General features: G+C 32.3%; 1 protein-coding gene and 2 pseudogenes across 2 annotated transcripts; 2 read left to right on the forward strand and 1 right to left on the reverse strand.

Moving 5' to 3' along the window:
* Positions 1 to 1,413: 1,413 nt before the first annotated feature.
* LOC126674242 (peroxidase 19) lies at positions 1,414 to 4,623 on the reverse strand. 2 transcript variants are annotated; one of them, XM_050368658.1, is made up of 3 exons: positions 4,224 to 4,623; positions 3,794 to 3,994; positions 1,414 to 2,175 (listed from the first exon to the last, which is right to left on the reverse strand). In XM_050368658.1, the coding sequence occupies exons 1-3, from the start codon at positions 4,497 to 4,499 to the stop codon at positions 1,594 to 1,596; spliced, it is 1,059 nt and encodes a 352-aa protein (XP_050224615.1). In that variant the 5' UTR covers positions 4,500 to 4,623; the 3' UTR covers positions 1,414 to 1,593. The 2 variants fall into 2 exon arrangements, with proteins under 2 accessions (XP_050224615.1, XP_050224616.1); XM_050368659.2 differs by having other exon boundaries at positions 3,794 to 3,957; positions 4,224 to 4,432.
* A 4,401-nt stretch (positions 4,624 to 9,024) lies between these two features.
* Positions 9,025 to 13,027, forward strand: LOC126674417 (uncharacterized; annotated as a pseudogene).
* Positions 13,028 to 13,131: 104 nt separating this feature from the next.
* On the forward strand, positions 13,132 to 15,389 carry LOC126674418 (uncharacterized membrane protein At3g27390-like; annotated as a pseudogene).
* Positions 15,390 to 15,592: the final 203 nt, after the last annotated feature.

Here is a 15,592-nt window from a genome sequence, read left to right on the forward strand (position 1 = left end):
TACAACAACCAATAGCATTTTTTTATTAATTACAATTTTACCATGGTTATTTTTTTTGCATTTATTATTTTAATATTTTTTATCTTTTTACTTTCTTCATTTTAAAATTTTGTGCTTCAATTTAATTTTACGGCATCGATTTGATTTTTTAATAGTAAACCATATATCAATATAATAAAAAAAAATATAATTTGTTTTTATATAGTTCGTCGATTATCTTAATTATTTCTTTTGATACGCTCCTTATTATATAAAAAAATACATTAATTTTGTTTAAAAAATTATCAAACAATTAGAAATTAATAAAATTTAGAGATAATTATCTTAATAAATAATTATAACACTTATTTTCAACTTTGTGCATTGGAGAACAAATTAAAATGCTATGCTATATTCCCTCTGTCCATTTTTAGTTGTCGCTTTAGGCAAATATTTTTGTCCATCAATAGTTGTCACTTTAGGATTTCTATGTGACTTTTACACTAGTATTCCAAATTTGACCTTCTTATTAAATCACTTCATTAAATGGTAGTTCAATTTTCAAAACTAAATCATCCAATAGTGGGTTAATAACTCTATTTTCAAAGCTAAATTTTTCAATAGTGGAGTTTATAAATAGGGTTATAGTAGTCTTTATGTTTATAATTTAAGACAAAAGAAGCACTTTCTTAATCTTAGCAATTTAGCCTAAAGCAACAACTAAAAATGGACGGAGGGAGTAGCATTTTACCATTTTTTATGCTAAATTTAGCATAAAAATTAGCACTCCATTAGTGATTAAAACAATAAATTTTGTATTCTATGAATTTTTTATTAATTTCAAAAACTTTTAATTCAAACTGCACCCACATGTAGAGTGAACATTCAACCGGTTCGGTCGAAACCGATAATCCCTTAACCAAATGTATCATTCGACCATAATAAAAATCAAACCGACCGAATAAGAAATTTTTATCGAAAACCGAACATACCGAATAAGATAGAAAAAATAATTCAAAACCGAATAAGATTAAAAAAATAATTCGGTCGGTTCGGTTAATTTAGATAATCTAAAATTTAAACCGGAAACCTCAAAAAATTTATATTAGAAACTGAATAGATTGAAATTAAAGTTTACCGAACAGACTGAACGTTATTGATTCAGTCGGTTAATTCGGCTGGCCGGTTTTTCTTCTCACCCTTACGCACATGTTTTATAATTTTTTTTTTGAACAACTTGGAATGTGGTCTATGAGTGTATTATTTTTGTTTAATTGGTATTCACATTGATTAAATATTACTCGTTGAATCACTAATATAATATTTAAAAAAATTGAAGATTTATTCATCATTAAAAAGAGATTTTACATGTAATCAATAAAAGTATAGCACCAATCAATAAAATTTTGACCATAAATCCTAAAATGTAACATATAGTGAGAATTTTAATTTTATTAAGTTATTCATAAAAAAGAAGAATAACTCTAACATATCTCTCATTCACAAAAACACTCGATCACAAATCCAAAAGAATAAACTTCAACACAAACCTAAAAGGAAAACAAAAATACAATTAAGAAAAGAAAAAAAAAAGTGAAGTTGAAAAATCATGATTTATGAAGCATGTAAGCTACAATCTTTCCTCTTCTCCCCATGCCTTCTTCCTCTTTTAACACCAATTGAACCCATTTTATCCATTGCTTGTGCAAATGCTTGATAAAATTTCTGCTTATCTTTACTCAATTGCTGAACCAAAGGCTTGGTTCTCGGGTCCAAAAACAGGGCCTGGTCCGTAGCCAATAAGCCCAATTTAGCCTCTAAGTTGCCATAATAAGCATGGTCAAACAAAAATGGAGTAGTCACATCAAATGGTGCCACAATATCCAAATTTCCACCAAATGGCGGGCATGACATTTTTAATGCCTTTAGTAGCCTCGGGTCAATGTCCGGGTCGGGTTTCTTTGTGCCATGAAAATTATAGAGCCGGGTAAGAAATTGGCTACAGTGGGCAAATCCTATTGTATGTGCACCTGAAAGTACTACCAAATCTTCAAGTGTTAATCCTTTGGATTTGAAGAGTTTTAGAAGCTGATCAACGGTTGAATTTGCTCTAGGGAGATTGAATGGTACTCTTGATGCCATTGATATTTTTCCATCCCATCTTCCTTTTTTTACTTGGTAATAAGGTCCTCCTGCCTATTTCATGTAATGTCACACATTAAATTAGTGCAAGACTAAAACTAATAGAGCTCATCAGTGAGATAATGGTTGTTCTGATCCACAAACTTATATATGTTGTAAAATTAAATAGATCCAATTTGATAAATTAAAATCAAGTAGACCCAATTATAAGTGAAGGTGCTATAATAAAAAAAAGTTGGATCTATTTGTAATAAAAGTTCATTCAACCCTCCTTAGGCACAAAATACAAGAGTGCAATTTCGTAGTATTAGACAAAAAAAAAACTCACAACTTTTCAATTTTGGACCAATTTACACCTTAATTTGACGTCAATTTCAATTATCAAAAGTGTAAACTGATCCAAAATGGACAAGTTAAGAGGATTTGTATTCAAAACTACGAACTTAAACTCTCGTGATCATTTTTGCCGAGTTGGACGGGCGAATGAAACTTTATGGAATCTATTTGATAAGGAATTATAAATTTATGGGTCTATTAGATCTTAAAGATAAAATTAAATCTAATTGAAAATGTCATATAAATTAATGGATCCAAATGATCCTTTTCTCATTAAGTATTCAATGTCTATCATAATGCTAGGGAAACACTAAACAAGTAAACATTAACATTCTTTTTGAGCCTTGACTTTCTTGGTGAATTTGAGCTAAACTAAAGACAAATTACCAGCAAACTAAGCCAATGACCTCTAGCTCAGTTGGCTCAGAGTGAGGCATCAAGTCCAAGAGGGCGTGGGTTCGAATCCCCTCATGGACAAAAGAAGATTAAGATATTGAAAATATTTGGAGGAAGGTACGAAGCGTCAGAAGCAAGCGGCTGCGGCATCGTCCGCCATGTTTGGCGAGCTCGGAATAGCGATGTATTCAACATAAACGATGTGGATGACGTGAATGGCGTTTAAATTTGTAAATAGTAGTATATCTATAGTTTGTTTGTAATAGTGTAGTTCTATCTCTGTTAAAAAAAAAAAAAAAAAAAAACCAGCAAACTGGCCTAGCTGTACAAACAAATTCTCAATACTACAACTATAAAGACAAAATAAGGCACATGGAATAATGATTTTTATCATTTGTTGTCCTTTAAGAATTATGTTAGTTGAGTTTATATTTTTGTCAAAAATGACAAAAACCCAATCTTCCTATAAGCTTTCTAATTTGGAAGCATTATTCGCAGCACAAAATATTCACCCCAACAGACAATAACATAGAGTTTAAACTGTCCTGGATTACTTTTAAATAAAATATCAATTTGGTACTTCCATTTATAATTTATAATCAAATAAATCATTATCAGCTATTTTGATTAACTAATGTCAATTAAGAATAATACTTACTATACATAAGTAAATTAACGATAAAAATGGACTATTCTAGTCCCTCAACTTGTTCATTTAAAAACATTTTGTTATTAATTGACTAACTATAGAAAATATTATTCTTAATTGATCAAAACAGTGTCAAGTGAGTTATTTAACGTCGGATAATTGAGTGACCATGTTAATCCTTATAATCTGTTGCATTATTATTGGACTATTAACAAATTGTGTTGCAATGATAAAGGATATAATTGCAAAATAATGGCAAAAGATAAGGAAAAAGACAAAGTAGGAAAATACCAGGTGGGTATAATCTCTGGCTGCAATTGCAAGAATATCTGAGCAAGAAACAACACCAGGGCACTTGCTCTCCACCAATGCCTTAGCCTTTTTAATACCTTCAAATCCCTCAGCTCTCAAATCCTTATTATCTTCTGCATCTTTTTCTGCCAATTCCTTAGTCCCTGGTTTTTTCGATATCAGAATTGAAGCATCACATCCCTAGCTTCAACAATTAAATCAAAACCATAATAATTAAAATGCAGCAGATGCATGCAAATGGAAATAAGCTAGGTAACACGGACACTTAAAATGTGTCGGATACTTGACGTTTCGGACATGCAAATTCACTTTTAACATAAAAAAAAACTTTAAAACAACACTGTTTCGCTATATTCGTGCCAGTGCTATCTAGAAAATAAATAAACAATTTGAGATTGTTGTTAATTACTTCTACAAAGCAGTCGTGGAAGAACAGACGAATGGTGGCCGGTCCTGAAACGGGCGTTTCTTTGAATTGCTGAGAAGTAACAGAGTTGACGAGTTGCTCGAGTTGAGGGCATGTTTTTGCATAGTAATTAACGGAGAGTTGGCGGGGTGGCCGGCGAGTTGTGGTGGTGGGTTTAGCTAATGAGATCGAGGAGTTTATAGTTAGTAGGAAAATGAATGAACAAGTGAAAATTAGTGCTGGTGAAGAAGAGTAAGAAGCAGAAGAATAGGCAGACATGATTTGGTTGGTTGTGTGTAAAGTTTAGGACGTAGAGAGAAAGAAAGAGTTACGAAAAAGTGAAAAGGAAGGAGCAGAAGTGGAAGTTTTATTTGTGGGTTGGATTGGATTGCCATGTAGGAAAAGAAAAAACAAAGAGAATCAACACCCGTGAATGCCCAATGCCTCATGAAATGAGGTTTTGGATATTTCTCAAAAAAAAAAAAAATAATTGTTTTGGATATTTATTAAAATAATTTCCTTTAATTTTACAATTTTAAAAACCGAACTGATGGCTGAACCTGAAAGACTATTATTTCTTAGTTTAACCGGTTTGATCCATTTAACGGTTGATTTAGCCGTTTGAGTCCATTATACATAAAAAATCATTTTAGAATGAGTTATGAATTAACCGGTTAAACCAGCTCAGCCAGTTTAGTAAATTTTACATCAAAATTCAATTTCAGACATGAGTTATGGTTCGATTTATTCAACTTTTTATTGAACTGATAATTCAATCAAAATAAACCAGTTCAATGGGACCGGATTTTTGATTTCAGACTACTGGTCTGTTTCCGGTTCAACTAGCCAATCCGGACTAAATTTTAAATCATAGTATGCATATGTTTTTGATTCAATGGCTATCAAAAGTGTGTATCTAAACAGAATTGAATTTTTATTTTTATTTTCTAAAAATAAATTGAACTGCTAGTAATACACATTTTAGAATTTTTCTGAATTCTATTTTTTTTTCAGTTCGAAGTGAACTAAAAATAGATTGATACTCCCTCCGTCCCACTCTAATTGACAAAATATGGAGTTTTTAGTGTCCCATTCTAATTGACAAAACTAACATAACTATAATTTTTTCCTTTAATTTTCCATCTATACCCTCATTTAAAGTCATGTCTTTTATGGAAAAATGGTGAATATTTAATGAAAATTTGACTAATATACTAATAGCATTAATTAGCTCTATTATCAATAGAAGGGTATACAAGTAACTCTCTATGTCATTTATTAGTTTGTATTGGTTATTGTAATTTAGTTATTTTGTCAATTAGAGTGGGACGGAGGGAGTATATTTTTACTTTTCAAACCAAATCTAATTCGGTTTAATTTTCCTGTCTGGATCGATTTTTATAGACTACTAATGGCAAGGACTTAAATGTGATTATTGTATAATATTATGAAAATAGAAGATAGGAATTTAGCAAATTACATAGAACTTAGAAGATTAGTTTACTGATTCATTCACCAGAACATGGAATCATTAATTATTTTTGATTTAGAACCAAATTTTCAGTTGGTCATCTACAATTGGGACAGAATTAGTTAAGGCAATCACTTCACCTTCTGTTTAATATCAAAACTTTTCACATTTTGCAAATTTAGAGACCAACAAGAAAATATAACTAACTATTTGCATAAAAAGTGTCCAAACACTCAATAGGCGCATCAGTGGGTATATATGCATACACGATAAGAAATAGACTTAAGTATCAGTTTACTTCCTGAATTTGCATGCATTGAACAATTAATACAGAAAGTTTAACTTTTGTTTTTATCAACTAATGCATTTTCATTTGTCATCAATTAGACTTTATGTTTAATTTTAAAAGCAAGTGTAAGGGACTAATTAACCAATTGATCATAGTTTGAGAGCTAATTGATAAAAAAGGTGAAGGATAAAATAACTTTAATGTTAATTGTTTGTTATATACAATTTCAAGGATAAGTTGATATTTAAGGTACCGTTTGAATATATTTTTTTTTTAAATTATGGATTTATAAATTTTACCGTTTGCATTAAATATACTATTTATAAATTTAGAAGAATATTTTAAAATAATTTAATCTTAAAAGAATCAATCATTCATAAAAAAAATAATGGACTTCAACTTTATCACTTAACGAATGGTATTTTAAATGAGAAATTCTGGAAGACTGAATAATTTTAACAATCTATAAATATTCATAATATTTTTAATTATTAAAATAATAAAAATTAATAAAATCCAAGAATGGTGTAAAATTTATAAATTTAATTCGTTTAAAGTTCATGTATCCAAACGGTATCAAAGTGAGAGCAAATAGAGTTTTAGTTACTAGTGTCAATTCCTAATGAAAACTCAAGCACGATTTGGATAACAACCACCAACATCTCATTTATGCATCAAAATTGGAGGTCTGGTTTATTTTAAGACATTGAGGGTATAATAAAAAATATTCGGACGTAGAAAATTTATTTGATTATGAAGTCAAATCTTAAAAGTATAAATAAATATTTTTTCTTTACATAATAGAAAGGTGAATATAGCAGCAGAACAGTGACCAAGACTAGAGTGAGACTGAGACCCACTTCTTCAACAAAAATGAAACTTCTATCTTATAAATGCAGAGCATGTGCAAAGAAGAGGGACCTCACTACAATATCATGAATAACCCTTTTTGACTTCAGATTAATCTGAGCCACTCATTGTCCATGCGTTAGAAAAATCAGTGGCTACTTTTCATTTCAGCAGTGCAAAAGGCCTTTTAATGTGAGTGCAGTAAAAGCTGCATATGGTGCATACTTTCATTCCAATTGGCAGACTTTATTAAATGGTACCAACAATGATTTATGAGAAAGAGAAGTGAGAAAGTAAAATTGGCAGAAGAATTTAATTCTAAGTGGGTATCCACTTCGATTCTGGAGTAAATATAGGCACCTTTTGCTTGTGACATTTGCAAAATGGCTAGCAATTAGCATGTCTATGGGCTGCAAGATTTTTAAAGTTGGCACTGAATTTTGGCAGGACTGCATTTCATCTCTACAAATTGGAGTGGTGCGCATATGCAAGGATATTTTTAATTTAAATCGAAATTTTGGATTTAAACATCAATTTCCCTCCTTAACTTGCAAGAGATCGTCAATTAGTACAAATTCGGATTTTATTGTCAATTTAATCTTAAATTTGATATTTTTAATCAATTTATTCAATTTTAACACTTTATTTGGCATGTGGTAGTCACCTCATATAATATTTATTATGATAAAATGGGGTAAATTGATAAATTTTTTAAATATATGACTAAATTGACTACAAAGTTAAAATATGTGCTAATTGATCACCACTTGCAAGTTGAAGGGACAATTTATCACTTAAATTATGAGGTTGAGCTTATAATTACCTTTAGCAACAACTTGGCAAACACAAGTACTCTTTAGCTACGGGAGCTAGGGTGTGTAAAAATAATTGACTGAACCAAACTAAACTGATAAAAAGATTCCGATCAAGCACTGTGTAAATCGAATCGAAACAACCTAATTGGATCTAAAAGTTGACTGATTCAGTTCAAAAAGTTACACTTTCTCATAATTTTGGTTCAATGGGATTTTGAAAAAGAGAATTTTTTTGATTAGTTTAGACTCGGTTAGAACTGAATGTACACCCGAATTTTTTAGTTTGACTAAATGTACACCCTAACTTTAGTTAACTAGCAAGTCGAATTTAAATATTATGTTCGGCTTGCAAGCCTAATTAAAATATTTAATTAATTTTATTTTTTTATAGTATAAATATTTGTAATAATATTTTATATTAAAATTATCTTTTTATTTATTTTACTGATAATAAAATCGGTATACATCAATTCTTAATTATTTTACTAAATTCAAGCTCGTCGGAATTCGAATGGAATTGTAAATTTTAAAATCAAAGTGGAACTCAACCTTCACAGATATCCTGAGTCTTGAACTTGATGTTGAAAAACAAAGTCAAAACTGCAGGGTAGTAGTCTAGTTTATAGGAAGATGCAACATTGGCCCCTACTACTATTGCCACCCGAAACAAAAGATAAAAATTTGTATGAAAACCATGCTGCTACATTGATTCATGCACTGAATAAGACAAATGGCAACTTGCTTAAAATTACTTTTCTTCTCTTGCATTTTAAAGAATAATTATACAAAATAACGGTTACGTTATATCATTTGTGCCACAAACTAATGATACGTTAGTTATATGGAAAATTAAATAATAAAAATATAAATAATAATTAAAAAATTTCCTATTATAAATGTCCATTATCTTGTTGTAAAAATGACGTGGTGCAATGATTATATAAGATATATACTCCATTTTAAATCACAACTATCAATATTAACTAGAAAAGTGAAAAAAAAACTGAAAATATATAAAAAATTTGGCATTTTTAACGCGAAATTTATTTTGGATATAACTTTTTAAAAAATCATAATGTTTCGATGTATCTATATCCGAGTATCCGTGCCACCTAAATTGTCATAAAAATGAAACAAATACAAATACATTTTGTAAATTTTATCATATCCTCTTGATTAATTGTTAGTTATTGATTGTAAAATAAGAATTTAATATTGTGGGCCAGTTAAAATAGAGTTACAGTCTGACTACTAGAAAGCCCATATCTGTGGAAAGTTTATGGGCCTTTAAGCTTGAATTGTGGTATGGCCTTATAACAAAGGTATACTCTATAACTGTAGTGTTTGAAAATACTCCTAATTAAACGCAAAATAGTAGTGTCGTTTGACAACCTATAAAGGCAAAAAACGCTTTATTCAATTCCATTCGTCTTCCCCTTTGGCAAACCACAATCAACCTCCGGCAATGAAATTCGCACGGCCAACACGCGTTAAGAACAAAACACCAGCTCCAATCCAAATCACCGCCGAGAAAATTCTCCGGGAAGCACGTTAGCGTCAAGAACCTACATTCCGACCGCCGAAACAGAACTCACCGATCATCGTCTCCGTACAAGAAAACATTTCGAAGACCAAATTCGGCGCGCGAGAGAGAATATCAGTGTATGGATAAAATACGCTCAGTTTGAAGAGTCGCAGAAGGATTTTGAACGTGAGAGGTCAGTATGGGAGCATCGTGTGAGGTCAGTATGGGAACGTGCATTAGACGTTAATCGCACTAATCATACATTATGGTTACAATGTGCAGAATTTGAAATGAAAAATAAATGTATTGAACCTGCGAGAGAAGTGTGGAAGAGAGTAGTTTCTTTACTACCTAGAGTTGATCAGTTATGGTATACGTATATTCATATGGAGATAATGCTTAATGAAATCAAACTTGCAGGGGAAATCTTTGAAAAATGGACGGAATGGATGTCAGATGCACAACATTGGGTATACTACATTAATTTCGAGAAGGATCATAATGAAATCGGACGCGCCAGAGAGATCTTTCAAAGGTTTGTGCTGCATCATCCGCTAGTAATAATTAGTGCTTGGATTCGATATGCCCAGTTTGAGATGAGGAATGGGGAGATTGAGAGGGCGAGAAATGTGTATAAACGCGCTGCTGAGAAATTCGCTGATGATGAGGAAGCAGGGGAGTTATTTGTTGCATTTGCGGAGTTTGAAGAGAAATGTAAGAAGATAGAGCGAGCTCGTTGTATTTACAAATTTGCTTTGGATCGTATCGCGAAAGGGAGAGTGGAGGATATGTATGGGAACTTTGTTGCATTTGAGAAATGATGTGGCGATAAGGAAAGCATTGAAGATGCTATTGTGGGCGAACGGAGGTTAAGTATGCAGATGAAGTGAGGAGGAATCCATTGAATTGTGATTCTTGGTTTGATTATATTAGGTTAGAAGAGAGTGTTGGGGATAAAGAGAAGATCACAGAGGTTTATGAGCATGCTATTGCAAATGTGCCACCAGCCGAGGAGAAGAGATACTGGCTGAGATACATCTATTTGTGGTATATGTCTTGATATTGAATTTTTATTTCAACATGCTTGTGCATTTTTTTTGTGTGTGACTGTCTAATGGCTTGTTAATTTTGTGTGATTTAGGATAAATTATGCGCTCTATGAAGAACTCGATGCAAATAATGTTAAGAGAACGCGTGAAGTCTATAGGTAATCATGCTTAACTGATTTGAATGTATTTCCAATATTCTGTTCTTTGTTTAATTGGTATATAGTATATTGCTTTAAGTTTGAGATTTACACTTTTACTCACAAACAAATAAAGATAAGTTGTGGATAGTTTAATTTTAATATAACTTGTTCTTAGTTGGTTAGGCTCTTTGAAAGTCAGGAGCACTTGCTGTGTTACTTCCCAAGAGAAATTACCTAAATTCAAATGTCTAATGTTCTAAGATTTGTTTTAATTAAGCTGATGTCAACATAAAGTATTGCAAATTGGAAGTGAGTCAATTGAATGATGTAGGGTTCAGAGGCTAGACAAACATTCTTATATTGATTTGGTCTTTCGAGCACAGAAAAAATCACAGTTTTTTATGCACCAGAAATGAGATTGTTGGTCATTAAAAGAATGTCAAATTGTTCTACTCAAAAACTGTAAAAGGCGCAGAATTTCTCTCTTTTTATGTTCCACAACTGTATATTATTCTAATTTTTAGTTGCCAAGGGGGAGATTAATAATTTTAATTGGAGACATTAGGTGGTCATATTTGTCTAGATGCTATTTGCTGTCATATCCTTGTGGATATTAAGCTATAATAGTTCTACATGGGAATAGAACCATGAAATCTTGAGGTTCTTTAGGAAGTGAGGATATCGAAAGTAGATTAGCGGCAGGCTTTTCGCATAATATTTCAGACTTACCCTTTTTCTAACTCTTTTAAAGCTGTGAGGGATTGAGATTGTTGCTTTGTCTATCTATTTACTTTTAATGCAATTCATTGGTAGATGGATCTCTTAGAATTTGTAGAGTGTATTTTCTTAATTCATTTACTCTGCGTATTTTCAGAGAATGTCTGAAGCTGATCCCGCACAAGAAGTTTTCTTTTGCAAAGATATGGCTTTTAGCTGCTCAGTTTGAAATACGACAGCTGAATCTCAAGGGTGCTCGTCCACTCTTAGGCAATGCCATTGGCAAAGCTCCCAAAGACAAGGTAAAATATAAGTTGCTCTTTTAAAGTTGATGAATTTAATTGCACCCCATTGTTTTGTTCTAATTATCTTGCACCACATTGTTTTGTTCTCATTATCTTGCACCACATTGTTTTGTTCTCATTATCTTGCACCACATTGTTTTGTTCTAATTATTTTGCACAACGTGAAACAGATAATTAAGAAATATATTGAGCTAGAACTACTTGGCAACATTGATCGATGCCGGAAGCTTTATGAGAAATATTTGGAATGGTCATCAGAAAGTTGCTATGCTTGGAGCAAATATGCAGAGCTTGAGAGATTCTTGGCTGGAACTGAACGGGCGCGAGCAATTTTTAAGTTTGCAATAGCACAACCAGCCTTAGACATGCCAGAGTTGTTGTGGAAGGTAAATATTAAATTTCATATTTTAAGGCTGTTGCTGCTCAATAATGTGTATGTTATTTCTCTATCTCTTAATTTAATTGCAAACATGAAAATATGCTCTACTATACTTAATGAGGCATTGGCTTATTTTGATTATGATAACTTAAAGGCGTATATTGATTTCGAAATATCTGAAGAAGAATATGATAGAGCACGACAGCTTTGCGAGAGACTGTTGGACGGAACAAAGCATTTAAAAGTTTGGATCAGTTATGCTAAATTTGAGGCATCTGCATTTGATGAGGTTGTTGAGGTTACAGAGTCAGAAGAAGACCGGAAGAAGAAGTGCATTCAAAATGCAAGGAGTAAGCATTCATAATTTATTTTCTTGTACTTTGTTGTAGCATTTTATTTTGTATGTAGTCATGCAGAGATCTTATCTTTCAAACTTTTTTTCTCAGGGTTGTTTGAGAGAGCCATTAATTACTTTCGAACATCAGCACCTGAATTGAAGGAAGAACGAGCTATGCTATTGGAAGAATGACTAAATTTGGAGAACGTTTTTGGTGAACTAGGTGATGTTAGATTAGTCCAAGACAAATTGCCTAAAAAACTCAAGAAGAGGAGACCTATTGCTTTAGAAGCTGGACCGGCTGGGTATGTAATTTTGACACTAATTTAATATTCAATGTCCTGCAAAATCTGAGATGAAATATAGTTTTCTTTTTCTCACATTAAAATGAAGTCGTGCTCAGATTTGTTCGATTTGTTATCCTGATGATTGATTTTTTTTATTTCTGTTGGCAGGTTTGAGGAATACATAGACTACATTTTCCCAGAAGAAACTGAGGCCCCAAATCTAAAGATCTTGGAAGCTGCATACCGTTGGAAGAAGCAAAAGCTTTCTGCTGATGATTAGTGCCACTTTGCCTTGTAGGGCTACGAACTGTTTTATTAGTATTATCTACTTAATTTGCTATATAATGATTTTTGGTATTATCTATTTAATTGTTCAACCACATGTTCCTTTTAGCATGAACTTGAAAATTTGATTTTTGGTATTAATTTATTTAATATGTTATGCTCATGTTCATTTGTTTTGGTTCGATTAGTGTTCATTGTTTTTACTTAGAATTGATGATTTTCATGTTGTGTGATAGGTTCATTCATGTGCCTGGACTTATTATTACTGGGTTGATAGGGATAATAGTGGATATTCCCCTTTTTACTGCAATTGTTATAGTTAAGAGTCCATATATGTTGTTCAAAGGCTGGTTCAGACTGATGCATGATCTTATCAGCCGAGAAGGTCTGTTTCTTGAAACAGCTTGTAACCCAATTGCTGGTCTAACAATCCTTTTGTGGCCACTTATTGTTGTTGGGAGCGTACCAGCGACCATTTTCTCGATCATTTTCATTGGGCTGTATGCTTTAGTAATAGTCTATCAGGTCATTACAGTTCTATTGCTGTTAATTAACAAATTGACATTGATTGATTTACCTGTTAGTATTCTTTTGGATTCAGAAAAGATCTTTCCGACAAGGTATAGCTTATGTGATTGCGATGGTAGCAGAATTTGATGAGTTTACATATGACGGTCTCTATCTTCCGGAGGGGACCTCTCTTCCCAAGTAATATCTTTCTCTTTTTTTGCCCAATTATGAGGATTTTTGGTTCAAAATCAATACTATATATAGCCTTTGTTTTTCATTTTGCTATTATCTATGTTGTATGGAAACTTCTTGAGTCCTAAATTTTGATGTTTGTTTCCGTTAAACGCTTCTTAAACTTTATATTTGTAACATATCGATTTAAACAATGTTGTTCTCACTGTTGCTTGTTTCAGTATCTTCCAACTGTTTTCGTGCTACATAGGCTATTACTATTGCTACTTGTCAACCACATTTGTCACAGCTGGGCCCCGCTATCGAAAGAAAAAAGCCTCAAACTCTTCAGAGCTATCTGGTGGAGGAATCATGGAAAATTTGGTTCTGGTTCTAAGGAACATTCACCAAGGTTTGTGCCAAGCTTGCTTTTTCAAGATCAGTTAGGAAGGCTATACAAGAAGCGAAAACGGTTCAGGTACTTGAAGTCTTTCTACTAAGTTGAAGTAAGCGGTTGATCTTTTTTACTTAGCTTCTTTTAGAACTTGGTTTAGTCGCTCTTATATGGCAGCAATCAAGCACGTGTTATATGCATTTATCATCTTTGGCATCAACAATGCTTGAATGCACTTTTATTGCACAGTATGTGGAATCCTCCACTGTCTATTATTTATGCTTTGAAAATTGTAACAACATTGCACGCAAACTTGTCAAGAAATCTTACGTTTCGGTGTTTCGTTTGTGCTCTCGAAAACGCTTCTGAAACTCCAGAATTTTGTATCTATAAGCAAATCTTGTAAAAGTTATTGATGCACCATTGAACGTTTCAGTTTTCGGGCACCATACCCTATAATTGGATTGATTAACAGGAGTCCACTGTATATTTTTTATATATAGCTCTTCCTAATAACAAATAGCTAAAGTTGTGCGGCTTAAAGTAACATACACTGCAGGTCAATATATCTATTTTTACCCAAGAATTTGATACGAAAACAGCCATTTTCATAGTTTTGGTCGATAATAAATGTCATTAAAGAGTTTCTGCATAATCAGTGGTGATGATCACTGAACAAGTAGCAAACTCTGATTCATATGTCAATATGATGATATAGATGCACATTTATCAACTTATGTGCAACTTTATTGCCAACCTATGGGAAAAAATAATCGAGTTTCAGTTCCAGAAACGCTTTTGAAACTCCGAAACTTTAGATGTATAACATATTCTTATAAAAATTGTTATTTTTCCATTTTTCGAATGAGCTTTTCTCGTTTCAGCGTTTTCATTTCTGTGCAACAGATTTGGGGAGCTATAGTGAAATCATGTGAAACATAGGGAAAGGAACTTTTGGATGCTGGTTCAATTATACCAGCTGATCTCAATGAAACTCTAAAGGCCAAGAATTCTCATAATTGGTGTTGGATTTCCCTGTGTTTCATTGTTACAAACTCTTCTCTACTCCACAAAAGCCGGTTTGGACAGTTTCATGCAGTTGAAGGTGTTGAAATCACATATCTGAATAGGCCTAATGACAAATAGTTTGACTGTTTTTCTCAGCTAATGTTGGCGTTAAAAGAACAAATTAGAAGCACAAAATTGGAAGAAGGTGAAGAAAGATTTCTGCAAAAAGTTGTTCTTTTCGGAAATGTTACCGAACGGATTGAGGCTTGGGATGGTAGTGTAGTACCTGAAGAAGCTCTCAGAGCTGCTCAAATATACAGGGGTATCAGTAGAAGGTATGAACTTTCATTTCTCCAATGAAGGAGATACTAACAAGTTATAAAGGCATTTTTAAGTCATCCTAAAGTGAAGGAGCGCGGCGGTGTAACTGTAAGGTCTAATTCCATGAGATCAGTAGCTAGCATTGGTAGTGTTGTATAAGGAAAACCTCAGCTTTGTTAAATTATTTTCTGATTGTATGTATCGTAAGCTCATAGTTTGTGAACTTTTCTAGGTTTTACTAACAAATTAATTCCTGTACAAGTGAAACGTATATACTTTTATTGTTTTAAAAGAGGATTAAAGGATTTATTTTCCTACTTTTGTAGTGATGGAATTCAAAATGGCCGAGTCATGAATGTGTATATATTAGCAATTTGCACCAAAATTAATTTTTTTAAAATTTTCTTAATAACTACAAATGTTAGTGAAACTTGGTAATCTGGTTACCAAACAAACTAAGCTTGTCATTCCGATTTATTTATATTTCAGTTTATATATATTTTTGTTATAATTCAGTTTA

The sequence above is a fragment of the Mercurialis annua genome, linkage group LG3 (assembly GCF_937616625.2).
Source record: "Mercurialis annua linkage group LG3, ddMerAnnu1.2, whole genome shotgun sequence".
In the NCBI taxonomy this organism is placed as follows: domain Eukaryota; kingdom Viridiplantae; phylum Streptophyta; class Magnoliopsida; order Malpighiales; family Euphorbiaceae; genus Mercurialis; species Mercurialis annua.